General features: G+C 32.8%; 2 protein-coding genes across 17 annotated transcripts in view; one reads left to right on the top strand and one right to left on the bottom strand.

Annotated features, from left to right (window-relative positions):
• The window catches only part of LOC105198448 (calcium/calmodulin-dependent 3',5'-cyclic nucleotide phosphodiesterase 1), a 100,188-nt gene that overhangs the window by 12,103 nt on the left and 62,784 nt on the right, over window positions 1-25,301 (bottom strand). For 14 of the 16 annotated variants that reach the window (XM_026136531.2, XM_026136533.2, XM_026136534.2 and 11 more), the window contains 4 exons: window positions 4,109-4,294; window positions 2,884-3,097; window positions 2,351-2,464; window positions 403-555 (listed from right to left, as the gene is read on the bottom strand). In XM_026136531.2, coding sequence (XP_025992316.1) covers window positions 403-555; window positions 2,351-2,464; window positions 2,884-3,097; window positions 4,109-4,294 — 667 coding nt within the window. The remainder of the gene's footprint in view (window positions 1-402; window positions 556-2,350; window positions 2,465-2,883; window positions 3,098-4,108; window positions 4,295-25,301) is intronic. The other 2 variants (XM_039446142.1, XM_039446144.1) reach the window with 1 other exon arrangement.
• Window positions 14,459-25,123, top strand: LOC105198437 (alpha-glucosidase). The gene is made up of 9 exons (XM_026136539.2): window positions 14,459-14,604; window positions 15,645-15,809; window positions 16,610-16,947; window positions 17,959-18,084; window positions 21,924-22,334; window positions 22,526-22,781; window positions 23,961-24,156; window positions 24,374-24,511; window positions 24,660-25,123. Exons 2-9 carry the CDS (start codon window positions 15,656-15,658, stop codon window positions 24,730-24,732), a joined length of 1,692 nt encoding a protein of 563 aa, XP_025992324.2. The 5' UTR covers window positions 14,459-14,604; window positions 15,645-15,655; the 3' UTR covers window positions 24,733-25,123.

Genomic DNA, 25,301 nt, shown 5'->3' with positions numbered 1-25,301 from the left:
TCCCGTTTATGTTGTTCATTGATCATAAATATTATAAAATAAATAAAATATCAATATTCAAATATGAAAACATTATATGGACAAAATTCATGATTGTCGCTCTCATCGCCGCGATTACTGACGATCGTCCTCGAGTGACAGAGAGAGAGAGAGAGAGAGAGAAAGAGAGAGAGAGAGAGAAAATATCTCGCTTCTTAAGATAAACGCGAGCATAAATTTATCGTTCGAGAAAGAGGACGACAAAGAGCGTCAACGGCACGGATATATGGTGCGGATGGAGTTAAAGTAAGTGGAGGAAAAACGAAGGAGGAAGGAGAGTCGTTGGAGGAGATCGTTTTATAGAAATCGGAGGAATCGAACGTAAAGTCGTAAAGGGGGCTGGAAATGTGAATGTTTCGCAACCTTGCCCATACGGGGGTGCGAAGCTTCCGTTTCTGGGTTACCACCGCGTGGCCCTGTGGTCCGTCTGGGTCCAAGCCGCCCCCTAGGGATGAAGACGTCAGGCCCGCCCCCCTACGTGATGACCGAGCGCACTCATTCCCGCCTGAACTCACCCTGCGGTAGTGCTTGTTAGTAGTTTCATGTGTAAAAAAGATTAGAGTAATACAACATAACAATTTTTCTATTCTTTTTTTCTTGTGATTTTAATATCACGGCACTATCATCGCACTGCTGCGCTCTCATCGACGATTCTTCTCACGTTGCGATAAATCTAATGTTACGTCGCAAAAAATCTAGTTAATCTAAAATAAAAATCTAGAACAAAAGAGTAGAATACACTCGATGCGTCGTGCTTCACGGTTGCATAGTGTCATCGCTGGAAAACAAAGGCTGCGGGATATGCAAGCGAGCTAAAACGCATTTCCACCGCAATGCAGTCGCGAAAAATCAGAAAAGAGATCAAGCATTTAACTTTCCAAGCGAAACTCCTTCAACTCAAAAACTTGATAATCTTCGAGACAAAGAGGTGGTGTTTAAGGTGCAAATATAGGTAGCTGCGTGCAGCTGTCACGCACTTGATGCATGTATCGCATAACGATAAACATCTTATCGTATACGATACGCGATGACTCAAAATGAACGACATTCTAAAAATAAAAATTTTTATTTTATTGTCCCCAAGCGTGATATCGGAAAAAAAACGTGGAAAATTTTGTATAAATTGAAATGCGCGTCTCTCGAAATTATTAGGCATAGAAATTTGTAGAATCTGTTAAGATCGTGTGATTCAGTATTGCTTACAAACGGATAACGCAAGAGATGGAAATAACAAAATCATCAAAAGTAAAAATTTAAAGCGTGTATTTAGTTTCAGTATGTATGTACATACGTACGCGCATAAAACGAGTATATATTATACATACGTACGTACGTAAATATATACGAGCTGTAATAACGTAGGAAACTGTGCTTAAAAAGAATAAAAATGAAAATATACTTATCTCCTTTGAGGATTGAACTGACGACCCCTGATTTAGCGGAGAAGATCAGTGTTCAACCGCACTGACTGTTAAAGAGGCGTCAACGCGTGAATTTCTCTCGGGCGAATTTATAGGAATCCAGAGGGACGAATCCGAGGAGGAATCCTGACGCGGATCGTCACAATGTATTGTATTATTGGGACGAAGGAAACGCGAAAGTTTCAAAGATCACTTGTACTTGAATGATTCCATTCGCGCGCATATGGGAAATAGCCAGCCTTTGTCCTTCACGGTCAGCTGAATCTTTGATCGTCCAATAATTGAACAGGGGTTGTGAGTTTTATCCGGCACGACGCATCGGGAAAACTAAAAGCTCTCATTACGAGATATAGAGGATCATTGAATTTAAGTTGCGCCTAGCAAATGAAAAGGAGTAATGTGTCATGTTTAAAGGTCACGTTGCGTACCATACTAATGAAACAGACTGACAACCATTAAAATAGCTGATCGCAAACTCCACTGTGAAACAATCGAATCGATAAGCGTTACAGATCGTGTAAAACGCAAAACGATTACATCATACATGTTTGTAAACGGTGGCATTTTTGTCTCGATCACGCAAATGCTGTCGCATTAATCAAACAAATTATTCAGGATGGCCTTTGAATCTCGCCCTTATCGGATATTCGACAATGTCTATAAAAGAGAGTCGTTATTAACCACAAGATTTAAGATTTAAGATTTGTTGAAATCATTAGGATTGAGATAATGTTGAAATCGTTAGGATGCTGGCAATGTCTGTAAATTTTTAGGGAAAGAAATAGCAGTACTTAAAATAATTGCGGGTAATGATCAGTATTAGTATTAGAGACTGTTGCTTTCCATTCGATCGTGAGAGGCTTGGAATTCTCGTTCGAAAAGAAACTTACTTGGTCTCGTCGATGAAAACAGCCTCGAGTACGCGAGCTGCATAGTGCAAGTTTCGTTGGAGTAAGTCGGCAGATATCTCCCCGTGTTGTAGCTGCCTCAATAAACACCTCAATCTGCAAAAAAAAAGAGATATCTTTCCGTTCTCCGATCGCCAATAACGTGCCTTCTAACTAGATATTTGCTTCCAATCGCTTTCCAATAATTACGCGACAAGTCGAGATTGCAGTTTTAATTCTTCAAACGTCAAAGGGTTACGATAAATACTTTTTCTTTACACATTTAATTTAATTTTCTCAGCTCAATGCCGTTGAGTCACTTGTAAATACTTTCCCCGACGTAGAATTCTAATCTTTTGTTAACTAACACCCCCCACACAACATTGTAATATATTGAGAAAGAAATTAAAAAAATATGGCATGCTAATTTTTTTCTCGTCTCACAATCGAAAAAGAATTATTTATGTCACTCTTGATAAAACTCTAAATATAAAATGTTATTTGCGAAGCCGTTAACACCTGTATCTATATAATACCTCAGAGCAGCTTTGTCGCACGCGTCAGGGGTATCAACGGCAGGAAGCGAATCCGTCGTAAGATCAACATTATCGAGGATTTCTTCGAGATCGACAGATTGACTCGCCAAGTACGAAGTATCGGGATTGTGCGGTGGTGGAGAACTTTCGAAATTTCCACCGCTGACACCTTTGTTTTTGCCTGAACTTCGACGTACTATCGTCAAAGTGCCTTCTGAAATACAATGAACGTAATTGCTTTTACTAGTATAATTGAATAAAAGTATAAAAATGTTTTAAATAACAACGCAGAACGATTGCAAAACAGTAACTTGGACTATTTTTAATTATACAATACAATAATACATAGTATGGTATAATACATAGTATGGTATAACTTGCGAAGATTGCGATGCGTGATCGATAAATGCACACTGAGAGAAGAGAAGAAGAGGTTGCAATTCAACTATAATTTATAGTGGTTTTCGGTGCGAACTATAAACTTATAGTTATTTTAACCATGCAAATTATAGCTGCTTTAACAATGAATTATGATCATTATAACTATAATATACGTTAATGTAACTTTAATTTATAGTGATTCTGAATTATAACATTCTACCTTTCATGTATAGTTACATTTACATCTACTACGGTTCCAATATTGGGAGTTTAAAAAGGTTTAATTATAGGAAATTCATCAGAAAAATTATGTTACTATAATAAAACATCAGAAAAATGTTTCGTCTTTTATACCATTCTATGTGTTTTCTTTCTTACGAGAAATAGAACGCTATCGCAGCCATCTAGTGACAATTTTGTGTACTACTATACACAGAGAAAAAAAGTATTTGTGACTATAATTGCATGGTTAAGAAAATAATTATATTCACTATAATGTAGTTGCGTTAACAATATAAAAATGGTTATTTTAATTTTCATACGCGTATCTTGATATTTTACCATATTGATAATTGTGATTATCATAATTTATAGTAAAATTTTTTCACAGTTGGCACAACTATACATATAAGGTTATTCGTACTGACAATATAGTGATAATAACTATAAAAACGTTTCTCTTACTCCTAATTTTCCAACCTTGCAATTATAGTCACAAATACCACATACTTTTTTCTCTGTGCACAGATAGATGAGATAGATGCGTTTGCGCGAGTAGGCAAACAGATCACAAGTCCAACTGTCGAAGCGTTATACCTCGGGTTGTAATACCTCAAAAACTTACTGGAGAGTTGGCCATTCCGACCGGGAGAAGAGGAGGAAGGATTGCGCGACCTCGAGGATGCTGCGCCGCCGCTCGTGCTGCTGCTGCTACTGCTACAACCGGTAGCAGCCGCGTTGTTCACCGCTACACCGCCCGAGGCTACTCCGATATCGTCTCTCGTGACTCGTCTGTCTGGCGGAGATGCAACTGAAATTTTCCAAAAATTTAACTAATAAAATATTGTACTGGTATAAAATATCTAATCTAATCCCTCCATCGCTTCGCAATTACACGCCAACAAAGCGTAAAATGTACAAAAATGTACATTTCTACTTTGTACAATGCATTCGTTCGTCTCAATCTCAATGCGGATGAGCCAGAAAATTATTAATATTTCTTCTATTATAAGAGATATTCTAAATTGTTAAAATTTGTTATATAATCTGCTTCACCTGCAACTTTATAACACTGTCCAAGCACGTAATGTGCTTGGGGAAAAAAAAAGTTTATGCGAGACAAAAAGTCTAAAATACTATCACGGAATACTTCAACACATCCACGAATAACAGAAATATATATCTGTCTCTATTATTATTTACACAAATACTGCAGAATGCGATCGAAAATTATTCGCACGAGTCTTGTACAAATCTTCAACAAAAGATAAATGATAAAATTTCAAGGTTTCAACAAATTCAAAGACATCCAAACATTTTATACATTTGATGTCGACTTTCGTATCGTATAATCAAATCTAATTAACACGCTTATCGGCATGCCGTATGTAATAATATGTAATGTTGTAAATATTGTCTTTTTCTCTCTTCTATGAATTGGACGTACATATACTACCATAACTAATTTGACGAATGTAATGTTGCAAAGTGCAAGGCTGTATCACTGCAGTAAAACCGCGCGGCGGCAGAGCAGCTATCGATCGGTAGCTTCTGTCTATAGCTTACGAATTAGTCTCATAGCCAATCGATCGCACACGAGTTACCAACGGCTCCCCATTATGCTAATCACAAGTTGTAGTGTTTCTAAGCGTCAATAATCATAATTTACTATGAAAGATATAACAGAAATAGAAAATGAATATGAAAGGTCGAAGAAAATAAGTCCCGTTAGTCAAATTTAAATAACTGATTATTCATGGTGTTCAAATATTGATGCGATAATAATAGCAGGCATATCTATAACACGTATGGTATTTTAAAATACGGTTGAAATAAAGAATGAGAGAGAATAATTATAAAAAAAAATGGAATGGTATAATTAAGGTGAGATTAAAAAACGAATTTAGCGAAAAGAGAAATTGAGCCGCCTTTATTTCTTATAACTGGAAACAAAATTACAGCTAATTAAAATAATATAATTCAGCAGTTAAAATGGAATTATTGTACGACATGATGTACTTCTATTTCTGTCATGCGGCTAATCCGTTGAATTTGAATCCAAACATAATTATATGTATAATTATGTTTGGAAACTTGCAGTTAATTAAATAGCATTGTTCACAGCATTGTCAGCCACATGCATTAAATTGCCATTTAAAATAATTTATCGACGAATCTTACATTTGTCAAAACGATAGAAATATTTAGAATATAGACAATTTAAAAATTTATTTTTCATTACTTATAATGAATTTAATTACTTATATAATGTTATAGCTGTTAAATAGTGTTTTTAAAATTGGCTTGTTAGAGAAATAATGTGCAAAATAAAAATACTGTATTTAACGGTATTACGTAAATAAAAGTACGATTTATAATCTTTATATTTTTCGTGACGCGTGGTAACAGAAACAAAACATTTTGATAAAAAATAATGGTCTACGAACAATTCTATAAAATACCGCAAGCAGTTGAATGGAATGTTGATGTAACTTATATTCTCCTTAACTACAGAGAAACGAAAAAGTTGTAAAAAAAATTTTCTTTATAATACTCTTCTCTTATAATTTCACAAAAAAGCAAAACAGTAAAGAAAATAATATTAAATTTTACATCACAAACAACTCATAAGCTTTATATTTTCTAAAATATATGATTCATTACTTCTATATTATTTTTTTAAATATACATTATTTTATATACTATATTAACATTGTAATATATTATATCATTAAAGAAAATATATTTTTCTAAAAATTCGCGCGTTATGTACGTGACTATAATTTTATTCCGACAAGATCAAGTTGCGTAGAAGGTGCATTATATGATGAAATGAGCAAAATTTCGTTGAAATTTAAGCGTGTAAAATCTCGGAATTATATTACTATATAACTTTCGTTTTTTCATGGCCACGAGCTCTGCGGTGCATATTTTGGATAATAATTTTGCGAAATTCTCTCTCTCCCTCTTCAGAAACACCTTCAAACACTGATGCGACGGTGCCATGGTGGGTTATGAAATTATTCACTGTAAGCGGATAAGCAAACGAACGCGAACATACGTGAATTATTGCACTTTGCTTGAATAATACATGAAACTGCGAAGCAATGACGAAATGTATGTATTTGGACTATAGACTGCACAATTCATATCTGCCTCTTTTTTTTATAAAATTACGTTCTTATTTTTATCAAAAGTACGTTCTTTCTTTCACGCCACGATTGCGTATCTGACGCGTGTATGTAAAATCATACTATCATCCCTAGCTGTTTCACCAGCGTTCAAGTTATTTATGACGTTCTTAAAGTGCTAAAGTTGATCAAGTAATGCCATATTCCTGAGCTGCACGAGTCAAGCAAACTCGCGAGGAACTAATTTAGATATCTGCAAAATATAAGAGAATCATCACAAAAACATAATATACGAGTATGTATGTATAAATGTGTGTGATTCTAACTTCAGAACTTTATTAGTGTAATAAGAGAAATATGTCCTACTAATTATTGTAGATTTTACAAATAACGTAAATAAACAAACAAGATGACATATCCTCCTTCATGGTACGAAAATATGTTTGTACATATATGTAAAGGCAATCAGAAGTAATTACATTCAAATTTATTTTCATTCGTTAACATTTACGCGAGAATATAAATACAATTAATCTTTTAGTCTTTTAGTGTATGTTCTGTATATTAAATAACAATAATATCTATACCTTTATAAATTATACATAGTAAGTAAAAAAACTATGTGATACTAGTAGTATACTCGTAGTTAATGCAAGATATACCACTTTATACATATAATTATATTAAAGATCCAATTCTCTCATGCAAATAACTTGATTGTAGACCAGATTTGCATTTCGATGATCTGCTTTGTCCTGGCCATACATTTATGCAATTAGTGACGTATAGAATAATCATGTCACAAAGAGATAGAAACATCGGAGGTGGGTAATAGCTCGAAAATTAGCTTCGACAAATTCCTTCTTATTGGTTCAAAGGGGCGAGTACGTCTTTTTGGCGTCAAAGAGGCGTCTCACTAATAGCGAGAGAGACTCGATATGTGTTAAAATCGATAAATAAGATTATCTTGTATTACTTACATAAATAATTATTACGTTTTACGTTAGACATAAAATATTGTTTTTTTTAAATAGTGATATAAACAGCAATATAGAAAATAAATTTTGATAAAAAAATTATGTATATCTCCAGTTATCACAGGAAGTAATTGTGGTTTATCCGATGGCTTATCCTACACTTTATGTTGAGCTAGAGAATTTCTTTAATCTCAATATATTAAAAACCGAATATCGTGAATAATTCCTGTCGTAAAATCGCTTTTCGTTCACGTAAATTTGAATATAAAATCACATTCGCGTATAATGACTCTTTCAAAATTTTAAATATTTCTGTTTATTAATACAGGAATGCAATGAATATGAAATGATGAATTTCAATGTGAGTCAATGGATTGTGGATGATTCTAAACATCTTCTGCATATGAATCCGTAAAATTTTAAACATTGTGGAAAAGAAAGAAATTTTTTTTTAAGATCAGTGTTATTTTTTGAATATTAAGGAAGAAAATTATAGAAAAATTATTTTAATTAAAAAGCCTCATAACAAATATGCTCCAAACTAGATTTTAAATACAAAAAACAAGTAATAAAAAAAAGATATTTTTTAAATTCCAAAATTAATGCATAGACTTTTTCATTAACTTAATGGACGATGATTATCACGCTATTGTGCGTCATGCAATTTATTTTCTGAAAGTATATGGACATGTGTACGTAAACGACAGAAATGGTAACGATCTCAAAATGTCACTCAATATTATTATTCAACAATGACAAGTATGTAATTATTTGTAAAGCAAACACAGTACGGTAATAAAAGAGGCAATGCCAATTATGTGGTAAGTTATATCAAACTATTTAAACAACACAAATATTGCAACAATACAAATAATTGTAATTATTTTCTTCCAAGTGTGTCGTTTAATTGTAATTTAGGATATATATAAATTGCTTTTTGCTTGATATCAAATCGAGATCTTTTATAATTTTATATATATAAAACGGTCGATGATTCATGGTATCTCGTGATTTATGGTTTCTCTCTTATATATGTATGTACAATATATACACATACACACATATAAGAGAAACTGTGAAATCATAAATCACGGAATATCATAGATCATCGACTCTTTAGACTAATCCAGAATGTTTAGATTGGTATGGATGTTATTTTACTTTGTATATAGGAAGCAACGTTTTAAATTTTGTTGTTTCTAGATGCACATGCCATTATATTAATTTTCATAGTGTAAAAGTAATTCTTTTTATTATTTAAAAACGTTTTAATATTTTGTTTTAATAAAAAATACATGTATCATGAGATGCAAGGTTTGCTACGCATCTTTGCTAATCTTACTACACTATAAATAATCATGTATTTATTTTTTTATTATAATTCGCTATTTTCTTTATTAAGTGAATTTGGAGCCGGATAAGTCACATAGTTATCTATATTTAGATCGCTATGGTCAAGAATCGTTTTGGGTCAAATAGCCAGTTCCATTGTGTGCGTGCGTACGCGCGCGCGCGTTTGTGTGTGTGTGTGTGTGTGTGTGTGTGCGCGCGTGTGTGTGCGCGTGTGCGTGTGCGCGTGTGCGTGTGTGTGTACGTGCATGCGTGCGTGCGTTGTGTGTAATTTTATAATTTTATACACACACACATACACACACACGTACGCACACACACACACACATCGAGTATCTTCCAATTACCAAATGTCTTTTTAATATGCAGTTCTACCAGTGTACGTAAATTTTAATTTCAGTTTAACAAGCCTGCCGCAGACAATGCGTTTTTCCTTGCTAGATTTCTAACTGGATTTACTTGCTACCGTACGTACAGCAGTGCTTGCAGTGCTGCTGGCTGTGGCTTCATACGGTGCGAGTTTTCGTGCAGGCTGAACAACTGGAATTTGTTTGATGGAATAAATATGGATGAGATGGATGAGGTTATTGCCACAGTGGTACATCGTTGTAAAATTGCTATTGGATTATTTTTAATTATTGAAAAATTGCTAAGTAAATTCACTTTTGAACTTTGAGGTAAAGACGACACATCGATCATATAACCAGGTATAACCCAGTATAACCTATGAGACTGCATCCTGATTGGCTCTCACAATAAACCAGTACAAAATCACACAAGAAAAATAGCACCTGATCTATTACGAAAATCCAGCAGACGCCAGCAACGTGGCCAGTATGCTACACATTTTCAATACATCAACCAGCAAGGCTGCCAGCATAGGAGCACGCAAGCAATCTGGTAAGGAAAAACGCATCGTCTGCGGCAGATTTTACTCTTTATTTTTATTTTATTTTTTTAGTTCAAGATTTCATTGAATTAGGATTCAATGAAATATTTTAAAATTTAAAAAAATATGTTTCAAGTTTATAAATTTGCCTTAAGAGTTCTATTAAAACCAACCTGTAAAGAGATAAAAGCTATGTCGAAATAATAATACTGTAAAAACTGAATTATATGTCTAATTCCATTAAAAATTTGGTATCAGCGAATGTACTGTACGATAAGGCGCTTATCGGTCGCTGCAGAAGTTTGATTCAATTAATAAGGTGAATAAGATAAGACAGGAAATCCCTCTTCGATATGTATTGTTCGCAGAAAATATTCAAGGCTGAAATTTTATCGATAAAAAGACGTAATTTCAATATCAATCACTAATTAACAAGTTAACGGCATGCGTATTAATTAAGAGCAAATAAAATTTTGCATGTGCAAAATATTAGGCTGTTTCTTAAAATACACACATTTGACGCACACATGATAAGATCTGATCTCACAATAATATATTAAATTCAATTAATTTAAATTATATTTTATTTAAAAAATATTATGAAAAGGTATTATATCTACGGCAATTGTTTATTAATATAAAAAAAATATTAATAAAATATTAAGCTCTTATGGAACTGAAAGCTTTTATATTAATTAAAAATTTTTTTTTATTTATTATTATTATTATTGCGTAAAATCTTGAACGTCTAAACATTTTTTAGCATCTAGATTTAACAGTTTATCGATTTTATTAATTGAATCTTTCAAAGATGTTGATTTTGTCTCATTAAATTCTGCTGGAATATGACAAAGAATAAAAACAAAACACGGAAAGAACAATTTTGCCAAAGTATTTAAAAATTTAGCTGGATACAGATCTAAAAATAATTTTGTTAGATCGATACATTATATTTGAACATCTTTCATAATTATTTTAATAGTTGAACAAAATTATTTTCAAATCTGCAATTAATTAAATTTTTAGATATTTCAACAAAATCATTCTATCCATAAAGAATTAAAAGTAAAATAAAATTGCGCCAGTTGCAGTTTTAAAGGACGATAGCATTTGGTGTACAAATGCATGAGCACAGCTCAAAAAGATGCGCATACCTGGATTATTGATTATCGGAAACTTTCTGTCGGAATACATTCCCTAGACTTTATGTCTGGCAAAGACTTTAACTCAAATGCATTTCGTTCGCCGGACTGCGCCTGTGTTTTATCGTCTCGTTTTTCATTCCTTTCGTTGCTCGCCGCATTGCGATTTAACGCTCGTGCAGATTATGCCGCACTAAATATAGAGACATTCAGGAAATCTGATTTCCAATCGCGACCACTGGATGCAAACCAGGCGTATGCAGATGATTATGCATTTTGTGCTTGTCTGCAACGCATAACAGGCACACTGGTATGGTCACATGTAAAATTTAGTTTTGCCTCTGAGTAACAAGCTACGTTCGTCATGCAGCGTATTCGCGTATCTTTGAATAATGCAAACTCTTAACGTCGTTTTCTATTAGATTGTCGGAATAAATATCGCGTACGCCGTTAATCGTAATTTATGCGTAATATCTTTTCGATTAGAGATGAAATTTATCATGCGTAAGGGACGAGAGGCAGTTGGCATCGTTGGCATTGCATTTCGTTTATGTATTTATGACGAAAGAGAAGATATCGCGGAATAACTTCTCTTTTATAACACAAGTGCTATTTTTCCAAGTTTTATTTAAATCAAACAAGACTTTACTACGATCAAGAAAGGGAAAAAAATCTGATTCGAGAAGAGGCAAGTAAATTTTCGAGCATTTTAAAATTTCATATTAGTTAAAAGAATAGTTTCCGATGAAGAAAAGCTACTGATGAAGACTGTTTGTTAAAAGTCAAAACGTTTGCTTTTATTTTGGTCATTAGTTTTTGTTTCGGCGCACAACATCCAGCACGGCTCTTAAGCTCGTTTTTCCCATTTTAAATGAAAGGAGCCGTGCTCCTTTGTTATTCACAGGAGCCCTAACTTTTTGTATTTGTTTTAATATTTAAAAAAGTTTCTGTTAAGTAGATGATGACAATTATACTGACCTGTATAACAAATTGTTTTAAATAATAACAGTAATTTGTTATAATAAAACAATTGAAATTAAAATCATTTACGTATTGTATGTAGAGATGGCGTATATTGAGTCATATTTAAAACAAGTTTAACAAGCGCAAAAAATGTATAAACATATTCAATATTTCTATTTTAAAAAAAGTTTAAAATTGTTAACATTTGTTCTTCCCTAACAGCATTTTGCTATTTGATTATCACAAAATAACTTTAAAAGATATACAATAGTTACGAGAAATAACACTTATATATTTGCGACTTGATCTTCTTTTCCATTACATTTTTCATTAATTTAATATGGAATTTGTTAGATAGAATTTGTGGTACATGTCAATTTATCCTGCTAGCAGATCAAATTGAATATATAATGCAGCATGCTCGTATTTTCACTTTTTACAAAGAAGCTGTACCGTATACAGCAGCAGTGCCAACCAATTCGCATACGACGTGCGGTTTACCTAACGAAATCTCTTTGCCTCTCAAACACTCGTGCTTCTCCTGTATTCCCTTCCCACGTCGTTCAATCTTTCTCCCACCCGAGATGTAAATGTCAGTGGGAAAATTCCGATTCTACCAAAGATAGGTAGAGGGGATCTGCCATGTATTTTCAGCAATCATGAAAGGGAGATTAACTTCAGGCGAGAACCGCTTACTGATGAAATCTTGGTGGGGAAACATAGTCATGTGACGAGTTGAAAAGTTCTGATATACAGAATTATCCTCTATACTCTATATGAAAATGTAGCAAAAGGGTCTTTCTGTCACACATTAGTATAGTTTAAGTATAATATTTATGTATTTAAAATGTCGAATGTGCCAAAACTGTGAAAACTGTGCCAGCGCACCTTGATTTCTCCTATCATTCTAAATGTTATGTCATCCAGAGAGAGGAGATGGACTTCTCTCTCCTTCCATCATAAAAACTCAGACAATTTTATTTTATGTAGGTAAAAAATACAAAAGTGTAGATTTAAATGTTAATTTTACAAAAAAGTATTTTAGATTTCGTTCATCGAAATATACTAAATTTTTTGCAATTAGCGGCAACAAACAAGCTCGAATAATATTCTTTTTTAATCAATTCAGCTGGTTCATCTTTTTATCCAGTAACTCTATAACTTTATTGTTCATTATCCGATTAATATATATTATTAATTAGAACGTATAATACAATGTGGTAAATTTTTAATTTATTTATTAAATTCAACTAAATGAACTTTGGGAAAATTTTCCCAAAGGAAAGCTGTATAAAACTGCGCAATCGCGCTAATGTTTTTAGGTCACAAGATTGAATTTTTGTTTAAAACTCTCTCCTAGCCACATCCGCGTAACGTGACAACAAAGAGAAAACGTTCTCTATTTTATCTGTCACATGCACATTTTCAAATAAAAAAATAAAACATTTATTATAGTAAAAAAACGAGAATTATGAGCAAAAGTTGTTATAAAAAACAATTAAATCGTAATTTTCTCTTCGACAAATTACATAATCTTTACAGACGATGCTAAAAACATATAAAATGTCGCTTAAAATAAAGAGAATTATAGATATAAAATATTAATTAAAAAGTATATTTCGTTTATTAAAATTAGAGACAAAGGAATAGAAATAGATATTTCCGCATTTCGATATTATACATATTTTAGCAATATGCCAACTTGAAATTGAATATTCTTCAATATAAATGTCGGTTTTAATCTTCTTTTTTAATAAGTTTATCTTTACGCCTGGTGTAATATTGTCAATAATAATCTTTTATATAACGAGTTATCTTCTTTTAAATATTGTCATTGATTAAATTTTCGTTAAGTAGAGTTGATACTGTCAGAGTTAATTTTTAATAAATTTTTCTATTGTTATGTGTTTATACTGATATGTATTTTTATTGTATAATGTATTCTATATCTGTATGTTGTTTCCATTTAAAATTTACAATTTACCTTATTTATTACTAATGTGCAATAATAGTAATTTATTAGTACATATCAAATTAATATTATCAAACTGATATCAACAGTATCAATAAATAAATCACTTGAATTTAATTTCACACTGGAATAGACATCTTTCGCTAGAATGTATCTAAAACACTTTTTATATTAAATAGATACAAAAACATAATTAAATAATTTAATTAAAATTTACATAAATGGAGAGTTTAGACATTAAATTTTGATGACAGATTCCTTAATGTATTCAGAGGAGAATGGAGTTTATTAAAAAAATAATTAACTTTAAATTCACCAGAAAAGATTTTGTAGAAAAATTTACGCATTTAAAACGGAAATCCCTGCGTATACGTATTTGCGTATTTTTAAATATTCTATTCAGTTATTTAATTTTTGTGTTCTATCATTTTGAGAAACACTGCTTTATTTGTATAATCGTTGAAGTCTTTCTATCTTGATAGAACTAGATTAAAAAACAAAGATGCCTATCTTGCGATTAGACATATATTAATGCATATGTTTTCATGCAGAATTCATCAGTTGCCAACCCTACTCTACTGCAATTACATAATGCGACTATAAAAGAGGAAAGATTCATTTATTCTACACAGTAGAGCATATGGCGAGTGTTTGAAAAGTCTCTGTTATAGTCCGAACATAAGCTAACGAATTGTCTGTAAGTACATTCATAGAAACAAGTAAATTCATAGAAACAATTTAACTGCTGGTTATTATTTTATAAATTTCATACAGTAACAGAAATCAAGTACCTGTTATTTCAAAATGTTTCAAAATATATATATTACACAGATCTATGATAAAGTAGAGAAAAAAAACGCAAGAAAATTATTTTAGGAATAATTTACATAATTTATTTTACCTTTAACGAGCTAAAAAAAAAATATATATATACATATATATAAAATATATATATATATTATTTTTCTCAAATTTTTAAATAGACATATTTTTTAAAGTGTTAAATTAATCGTAATAACTTTGTGCAATTCGATTTGAAATACATTATCATTTTACGATTTTAGGATTATTGAGATATAAAGAGAGATAACTGTTTATACAGATGTATATTGCAGATGTATCGCTTACGTAATACATTGCAAAATTGTATTTGTTAGGTATTGGTTATTATATATATATGCATAATGTTACCATGTTCGCAATTTCAGTCCATAGCTTGAATTCAAAGGTAATTCTTGTGAACAGATAAGAATATATATTTAAATTTAAAAGCTTTTAAGTTTCGTTTACGCCTTTCAGTAAAATGTTTCTAAATTAATTCTCGAAATTTTGTAATTTTGTGACGTTGTGATACAAGTATAAAAAGTTTGATCTATTGTACATACAACAATAAAATATTGGTCTTAAAGCTATTAATATTTAAATATGTACAATTTATTATTAAAAATGTCATATTTTTAGAGTACTACTAAATGATCGATTCAAATGTATCTGTTAAAATAAATAAAGTTTTGGCTATTATATTAAGTCATTGGTTACACTTAAAATTGTCGCAGTTATCTTTATTTTATCTCTCATAAATCTAACATTTTAAAAAAATTCTCCTTTTGTCTCTTACTATTTAATAAACTACAATTAATGTTATTTATTTAAAGATTAATCCTCTATGAAACTATATAATTAGGCATTTAAGTTGTCGCATAAATTCGCAGTAATGCTTTATAATTTATTTTTAAGCTCCAACAAGAATGAGGGCTATAATAACGCTTTGTGCGATACTACTATCGGCTAATCTCGGATATAGCGAATCTGATTTAGAATGGTGGCAGTCAATGTCCCTTTATCAAATTTATCCCAGAAGTTTCAAGGATAGTGATGGCGATGGTGTCGGAGATCTTAAAGGTACGTTTTTTTTTCATTTTTTCAATTCTAGAAACAATTTCGCGATAATATCGTAGCAATATATTATATGTATATAAAATAAAAATATATCACTCATGATTATAAGATAACGTACACAGCATTTTAAAAATAAGCAATAATAAAAAAAAAATTGTATTCTTTTGCGGTAAGGTATCGTCATTAGTCATTAAATTTATATGATCATATACCTGAACGTTTAGATATTTTAGAAATTTAAACATTTACAGTTTTTACTTGTAGCAACAAATTCCTTACAGAATTGATTTAGAAAAATCTTAATAAATTAGTTTCTTCTTCCCTTCGGATATATTCCAATTGGAAACGTATCAATTACTTGTCACAAGTTTTTCGTATACATATAACTATCTTTAAGTCAGTTATAAGTCTGAGAAACAGTCATTGAATAGTTGAAATTAAATCGTCTATTCATTTCCATCTATTCATTAGGAGACTATAACTAGATCTATATTTTAACTTTATAAAGTTATTGCCTTTCATTTTGCTTTCTGGTTAGTTTTACGAGAGCAGCAGTGGTAAACGCCGTAAACGCCATTTTTTAATAAAATTTAAATGCCAAATGGAGAAAAGTAAAATTTTCACAAGGGAATAAACACGACTTGTTTATCTCTTTCCCCCTCGCTATAAAAAATTCACTTGGACTGTCGTTTTAACTCGTCTATGTGTACATGTATATGTCTCTTTAATCGCATGTGCTAAAATAGCTACAAGATTAGTAGAAAAATATTTCGCGAATAGAATTGAAAAGTTTTTATGTACAGGTATCATGAGCAAGCTGGACCATCTCGTCGAGTCGAATGTCGACGCTTTCTGGTTATCGCCGATTTATCGCAGCCCGATGGTCGATTTCGGCTACGATATTTCCGATTTTCGCAACATCGAAGAGAAATTTGGCACTATGGAGGACTTTGAGGCGCTTTCAAAGGCCACGCACGATGCGTCAATGAAGATTATTATGGATCTCGTTCCTAATCACTCGTCGGATCAACACGAATGGTTCCAAAAAAGTTTGCAAAGCATAGAACCTTACACCGACTATTACGTATGGCATAAAGGCAAGGTGCTACCGGATGGAACGGTTACGGTGCCAAATAATTGGGTAAGTAATTAAGTAACTTGAAACTACATCCGTAACATAACTAAGAGCAACGGAAACTGACGATGCGGCAACGCAAGAGTTCGCATGCTTCGTGAATGGCCGACGTTGTTGTTAAAGTCAGTAAATTAATCCAAATCTGAATACGCGAACTCTATCACGAGTACAAATTTCAAGTATCCTCTTTCGTGTTCTCTGAACAGGATTAAAAGGCGACTTTTAATGTTAATTCTCCATCTCGCAGCGTGATGCAAACAATGCTTAACATTAGAGAATGTTAAGCCCATGGCATAATGATCGAACGTCGCACGGTGTGCTTATTAGCAGTTTGCATTATCAATGAAGCTCACGAGTAATCTTACTCAGCTAATTTTACGTTCAAAGAGATATATTCGAGTTTCCTTAACGTACAATGTGATTATATAAATATTGAAAAACGTTAAAAGATTCATATTCATTGTACTAGCAGAAACATTTATCATTGAAAGATATTTCTTATTAATTATTACGAAACAAACATTTAAAAAAAATTTAGAAAAAAATAGGTAAAATATGTACATACAAATTACGTTGTCTTCGATAAAGGTTCAATGTAGGTTCAAGAATTGATCAGATGAACACTTCAACCACCTCGTTAATGCGATCGATCTTTTTTTATCAAATATTTTTTTTATGAAAAGTTAACATATGATGCGTAACATCTGAAAAACTTACTTCATTATTCGATATATATCAAAAATATCAACGATTAATCATCACGGTTGCGATTTTCCCGTGAAACGTTTCGTCAATTTCGAAATTGCTGGTACCATATGTATTGTACACATATGTGTAGGCGTATTTATTTGCAACGTGAAATAATAGATTCAAACTGATTGTGAGCAGTACTGCTAGACTCCGGTTAGTACAACGTCCCTTCGAATATTCCTAATGTTTACGTATTAGTTGACGTTTTATATTCTGTAGCTTTAATCGAATATAACATGATAATTGGGCGATTATCTGCACGCATAGGTCAGTGTGTTCGGCGGACCGGCATGGACCTGGCGTGATGAGCGACAAGCGTATTATTTGCATCAATTTGCAAAGGAGCAACCCGATCTCAACTATGAAAACGAGAACGTAGTGAATGAAATGAAGGTACGTATAACGGAACTATTATAATTAAGTTTGAATCGCTGTTTCGTTTCAGCTAAATTGTTTTGACAGATTTAATTAATTTTAATAACGTTGCAATTTCGCATTAGTGTAATATATTTGAAAATTTAAATTTTGTTTAATCTCTACAGCGTAGATCTTACAACATGATGATTTACGCTGGAAGTCGCGGTAAATTTTCAGTTATTGCGCTCGGAACGCGGCTTGCAGGGTGATGCAAATTAATTTCATATTTAACAACTCTGAGACAAAATCCCCGATAAGTGGCTCAATTGCAGCTTAGCGTAAAAATATAAAATAAAAGAATAAAAAAAAAAAAAAAATTATCGGTAACGAAATATCCGATTCTCGATCGGGACTTGGATTAAAACCGATATCGGATTATCTTGTTATCTCGTTGTCTTGGGTAACCACACAGCAAAGCTGCGTAGGGGCGATGGATTACAGCGACAGCGTGTCGTCGATGTCACGAGGGGTGAAAATAAATCTGGCCTGTATACATCGTGCAAGGACATCACTTTTTCCATCATCGCATCGCCGCCGTGCGCGCGCGACAGAGGGTTCCATTCTTTGTCGCGCTGCGAAACGAAAAGCAAACACCGTTCTGTTTTTTTTTCCGCTCTCTTAGCAATTTGCTCCAAATTATTGACGTTTCAGAAAAATCGCGCGCGACCGCGATAAAAAACAACGATACGATGCACATGGGTACGGGGTACGGTACGTCGCGTCCCGTCGCGTCCCGTCGCGTCCCGTCGCGTCGCGTCGCGTCGCGTCGCAGCTGTCGCACCGCATGGTCGTAGCAACGTCGTATTTTTTTTTCACACTAAAGGTAATTAACTCACGCGATAAAGCAAAGTCCGTTGAAATAAATATAAAACGGATGCGAGCGAGTGTTTTCTTTGATCGCGTTGTCGCGCGTCGGGACGGGGGCAAGCGGATGCAATTACCTGCTCGTTACGCGAACGCGATGAGCGTAAAATTATGTTTGCGGAATGAATCAGAGAAACGGACGTACAATTTGACAATTTTTCAAAGGTGGACACTTAAAATGTCGCGCGATCAATGCGCACTAATGCGATTTAACGAGGAAGAGGATCAATAGTGATCTTCGCGTCCGATTTGTCACCGCACGCCACGCGATGACAAATGTCCAGTGGGCGTGAAGCGAGATAATTACAATCTCATTTAACGAACAAAAAAAAAGTTGGCAGAGTCACGCGGAATAAAACTACTTTCGAACAAATTATTGTGCGTCACACTTAATTAAAGGCCAAAGGTCAAGTTTTTTCGTGGCAATTGTGGGAGAATTTTTTTCTTTTTCTTTTTACTTTACAGGACTCGATTGCCATGAGAGAATTACAATACACGAAAGTTTTGCAAGCATTCATATTCTATGATCAAATTCTGCGCGCGTAATTTGAGAAACAGTGAAATTGTGAAATATCCAGTCGTAATACCAAAAGTTGTTAAGTACACCGGTACACGCAATAAAATCCGGATTGGACGAACTATCGTGCGCGAGTGAATAGCGCGGTAAGCTCGCGTGACGCAATCTGCAATCATTTTTGAACTGGCCTTAAAAACTTGGCGAAATTTCAAGTCGTGCAAAACGCCCGTGTGCGTCTTTCGTTTGTTTTATTTCATAATTACAAGCCTCCTCTCGCATTCTGGTTGCACAATCGTTTCATAGATTTAAATAATATGTAACAAAAATTGTTTGTCAGCATATAGGTACACACTTTCCGCTACTTGTGTAAGACGTGGATGTCGAGGTTCTATTCAATTTCTTTCCTTTCGTATATAAAAACTCTTTCACAAGGGCAAAACGTTTCTTCTTATCGCAGCTTCAATTCCTTCAAATCCGCTATGTCACAAATTTTTCTCGGAACGTATTACATTTATAATGTAAAGCCAGATGGTACGGAGAAGAGAAACTGTAATATCATTCTCTCGTGTAAATCAGTATTATCTAATCGTAAGCAAAGAGTGTTACTGTGGGTGAATTTTCTCTCGGGTACTAATTCACTGTTATTAAAACTTTTATGCTTAAAAATAATATTTAACAAAATTGTTTTTATACGTTAAAATAATGTGTTAGTCAAGTTATTCCAAACCTTGCAATCTATAAAGCAGAAAATATCTAACAAAAATTTTTTTCTAAAAGTAAAAAAATTCGTAATTGTACAGATGAATCTTTTACCTAGAATAATATTGTAATAACGTCGGAAAAATATGAGCATTCTAAAGTTAACTAATGACTGTTTCAATTTAACTCCAACATTTATTATAACATCATTTATCTCCTATTCTCCTTTTATCATGTTTCTTTTATCTCTTTTAAATACCAATTACAGTTTAAAAATGTTGATTAGAATTTGAATTGCAAAAATTTTAAACAGAGAACCTTATGCGCTTTTCTGTTTTAAATTTTTTGCAATTCGAATTCTAATCAACATTTTTAAACTGCAATTGGTATTCAGAGATAAAAGAGTTGCTCCTTCCGAAAATCGGCGATGGAATAGAATATTTGGAAAAAAGATATAAGATTAAATGTGGAGGTAGAAAAAGAAAAAAAGAAATTTCTGCCTTTTATTGGCAAATATTAATAAATAAATTATTTCGCCTATCTTTTTAAGTAGACTAATTTGACGTAATTATTTGAGTAATTTTTAATAAAAATTTAACTTTTTATAAAAAGTTGATTTAAAATTACAAAAATATCACAGCCACACAAAAAAACAAGTGTCATGCGCGAGAGATTATTAGACCTATGTATCCCTATGTATTTTGACGCCCTAAAACCGAATATGATTTCAGAATTGCTCTAGCAGGTCAGGATTTTTTTTTACTTTCAAAAATAGTGTAATTTAAAGAAATTTTCGCCATTTTTTGAGGATAAAAAAAATCCTGATCTGATGGAGCAATTCTGAGGTCATATTCGGTTTCAGAGCGTCAAGATATATAGGGATACATAGATTTAATCTCTCGGACATGACACTTTTTTGTGTGTAGTTAAGCACAGCCACACACACACACACACACAAAAAAAAGTGTCATGCTGAGAGATTAAATCTAATGTATCCCTATGTATTTTGATGGCCTAAAACCGAATATAACCTTAGAATTGCTCCATCAAATTACGATTTTTTTTACACTCAAAAAATTGCTAAACGTTCTTTAAAATTACACGCTATTCAACCCAGTAAAAAAAAATCCTGACCTGATGGAGCAATTCTGAAGTCATATACGGTTTCAAGACGTCAAAATATATAAGGATACATAGGTCTAATAATATCTCGCGTATGACACTTTTGTTTTTTTGTGTGACTGTAGCCGATATTCATAGTCAATTCTTATTTTAAGATCGTCTTAAGTAACGTCTTAAGATGCTAATACGGTTCTCTGATTGGTTGATGGTATCTTAAGGTGATACTTAAGACGATCTTAAATATAAGAATCGACTATGAATACCGGCCTGTGTATTCATTCCAAGTATTCATACTAATCGGGACAATACGGGGTAACTATGCCATAACAATTACATATAAATTTCTGTGTCCTGACAAGAGACACTTATTCGTAGAAACTAACGATTTGATTTTGTGTAAAAACAAACAAAGCAAAATATTGTCATTAAAGAACTTCATTTGTTTTTTGTATGCAAACTGTTATTTCGATCCTCGAAGAACATGGTACATAGCCTAGTGGTTTAATCCACTTTTCAAAGATACGGATGATATATAGATCGGGAAGATACATAGATGCTTCATTCAAACATATATCATACTTTTTATCTCTCTTTCCATTTCTGTTCTCATCAGAATGTCATGAGATTTTGGCTCGACAAGGGGGTGGATGGCTTCCGGGTGGACGCAATACCACATTTGTGCGAGGACGTCCGAATGCTGGACGAACCACTCACGGGTAATCCAGATTCTAATAACTACGGCTATACGGACAAAATATACACAAAGGACCAGCCACGTACCTACGAAATAGTCAAAGGCTGGCGAGGAGTGCTAAACGAATATCCGGATAAAAGAATTATGATGATGGAAGCCTATTCGAACATGACGATGACAATCAAGTATTACGTGTACGGCGCACACTTTCCCTTCAATTTTGGTTTGATTTCCAATCTGAATCGAGATTCCAAAGCAAACGATTTTAAGAACTTGATCGATGGATGGATGATGAATATGCCTACTGTGAGAGGAACTGCTAACTGGGTGGTAAGTCGAGCGAGAGAAACGTTTGGGTCTTTCAAATCTAATGTAAAAAGTCGTGTTTTCTTCTTAAAGCGCGGAGTGCGACATGCGCTATCCTATATCACACGAATCTTGCACTTCATTTTTAAAATTAATGATAAATTAAACCGATGATGTGTAGTTGCACAAAAAGCGTACAGGTATTCTTTCCACAGGCTGGAAATCATGACAATTCACGATTAGTCACCCGTTATGGACGAGAACGAGCGGAAGCTATAACCGTAATAATTCTACTACTTCCGGGAGTGGGTGTAACTTATAATGGTGAAGAAATCGGCATGGAAGACACGTGGATCTCGTGGGAAGACACCAAAGATCCGCAAGGTTGCAACGCTGGCAAAGACGGCTACGAAAAAGCGTCTCGAGATCCCGAAAGGACACCGTTCCAATGGGACAACACCACTTCGGCTGGTACGACCGGTTTACCAAGCAATTTCTAAAATCGCTATATCAATCTATCAGTTAAATTCACTAAAAAGTGTAATTTAAATTGATTATTTTCTGTCAAAACTAATTATGAAAATTTACGAAAGTTGATAAAACTAAGCTGATCGCAAAATTTTAATCTGTTGAGGTCATTAGGGGTCCAAAAGACCCCACGCTAACTTTAAGGGTATACATTCAAAATCAAGCAACCTTCTATGAAACTAATTTTTATCTGAAAGTATACTATTTTGAGAATACACCCTTAAATTTTTGTTGAATTATCGCAAAAATTAAAAATTTTATAAATATTTTTGTAAAAAAGTCAAATTTTGCAATTTTTTTATATTTGACTTTTTTCATTATGTTAAATACTAATTTAAAAAAATTATTGGATGATAAAGACCTCAAAGTGTGTCCAGTAAAATTTTTGCAAAGAAATATTAAAACTCTGGCAAATGGCGACTGATTTTGTGCAAGGAGTCCCATGTGACCGTTATGTTATTATTGGGAAGTGTGACCTCAACGAATTGAGCCATCTCTCGTTAGTTGGAGAAACAGAATGTTTGAATCAATGATAAAAAAAATATATTGCTCGTTACCTCGCAATATTAATAATTTATTAATAATTATTTTAAATCGCGAAACAATATTTAATATTATTATATCGATTTTGAAAATTTAATATCGATCAAATTAAATGCCTCTTGGTTATAACGTTTTTCGAATAGATCTCTTCATCAAAAATCGATTAACGATAACTGATAATCTGTTAATAAATAGCGAGAAATTCCATTAAGAAACCGGTCACTATAAAAACTGGTTCATGTCAAACGAAGCGAGCCTGCAATTTGATGTCAGTCTCGTGTCATGGCCCACATATTAAGAATCAGCGCGACATGTTTGTCACGCGTCACATTTTTGAAATTACGAAAAGAAAGTGGGTGAAAAACTCGAGATGAAACAGGTTGCTTCGATCGTATTATAACGTACGCTATCGCTATCAGCTTGGATCTGTCATTTGTAATCCTGAAAAGGGCGATATGTGTTTGACAAACTATAATATCGTATGTAACACTAAAAGCACAACCATTTGACGCGATTATTTTTTACACAATCGTACAACTTATCTGCTAATGAACTCTAATTTATATTTTATAATTCTAGGATTCTCCACAAATCCTTCCACGTGGCTACCGGTTAACGAAAACTACGTAACACTTAATTTAGCCGCGCAAAAAGAACGGGACGACTCCTACTACGCTATGTACAAAGCGGTTTCTGCTCTGCGAAAATGGCCTGCAGTTAAACGTGGAACCTTAAACACGAGATTATTGGGCGACAATGTTTTCGCTTTTAGCAGGTAGAATAAATATATATCATAAATACTATCGAAAGGAGTATGCAGTTAAGTAGTCCTTTATTGCGTTTTAGACGTTTCAAAATGCATTTCACTTCACTACGTGCCAGCACCGCTAGCACACATATCTATTTTTCAGGATAATTTTTCAGAACGCAGCTTTTCAAGTTAAATGTCAATAAGAAAAATACGATGTATTTTTATTGCATTCTTATTACAGGAAAGCTGATGGAGAGAAATCGGTTTACGTAGCCGTAAACTTTGCAAATAAAGAAGAAACTGTTGATTTATCAACGCTCGTTAACGAATCAGAGTTAAACGTTTATTATGCTACTACGAATGCTCATCATCTTATTGGGTAAGCGTACTTGATCTTTGCATGTAGCATGTACGTTATAAAATTACGTGCGTTATAAAATAAAATATATATTTTCGAATTTTAAAGCATTATATGTATTATTTTTTTATTTCGAATGTGTGCTCATGTTTTCGTTTCTTTTCAATAGGGACGTCGTCGAAGATGTTGTGAACGTGAAAATTCCTGCATCAGCAGCTGTTATATATGCCAGCACTATTTAAAACCAAGTGAAAAAAGCCATGGGAATGAGTATTTGAATAACAAACTATATTTTTCAACATAATTTCTACAATTCTCTAGATTAAAAGGTAGAATTATTCAATTGTTAAAATATTTCTATTGACTGTAAGTTTATTATCTAATTCTACCGTTTCTATATATTTATGTAATGTTTTGTTTATTGATATTCTATCAATATTTATCTTATTAATCGCAGATTCAATTGTGAAAAAAATAATTTTACGCTCATAGAGCGCATATAACAGTTTAAATAACAATTTAGATAACAATCAAGTATTAAAAGTAATAATGAATGATTGTGTTAGAATAATAAAATGTAATGTTTTAATTTATATTACATGGAACATTAAATAAAAAATAATAACCTGCAATTATCATATTTTTGTGTGAAATAGTGTAATTTCTACATATGTATTGATCGATTATGATATATATATATATATATATATATATATATATATATATATATTTCTCTCTCTCTCTCTCTCTCTCTCTCTCTCTCTGGAATAAAATTCAAATTTAAAAAAAGCAGTCAGTATATTTTTTATAT

The sequence above is a fragment of the Solenopsis invicta genome, chromosome 2, assembly GCF_016802725.1.
Source record: "Solenopsis invicta isolate M01_SB chromosome 2, UNIL_Sinv_3.0, whole genome shotgun sequence".
NCBI classification, from domain to species: Eukaryota; Metazoa; Arthropoda; class Insecta; order Hymenoptera; family Formicidae; genus Solenopsis; species Solenopsis invicta.
Note: the sequence above shows the minus strand (reverse complement) of the source record. Positions and strands in the feature narration are given on the sequence as shown.

Excerpts from the sequence above, each read along its gene's own strand:
- LOC105198437 (XM_026136539.2), top strand. The coding sequence starts at position 15,656 with ATGAGGGCTATAATAACGCTTTGTGCGATACTACTATCGGCTAATCTC. Across the intron at positions 16,948-17,958 it reads TTACGGTGCCAAATAATTGG|GTCAGTGTGTTCGGCGGACC; the intron begins GTAAGTAATTAA and ends CTGCACGCATAG. Across the intron at positions 18,085-21,923 it reads ACGTAGTGAATGAAATGAAG|AATGTCATGAGATTTTGGCT; the intron begins GTACGTATAACG and ends TGTTCTCATCAG.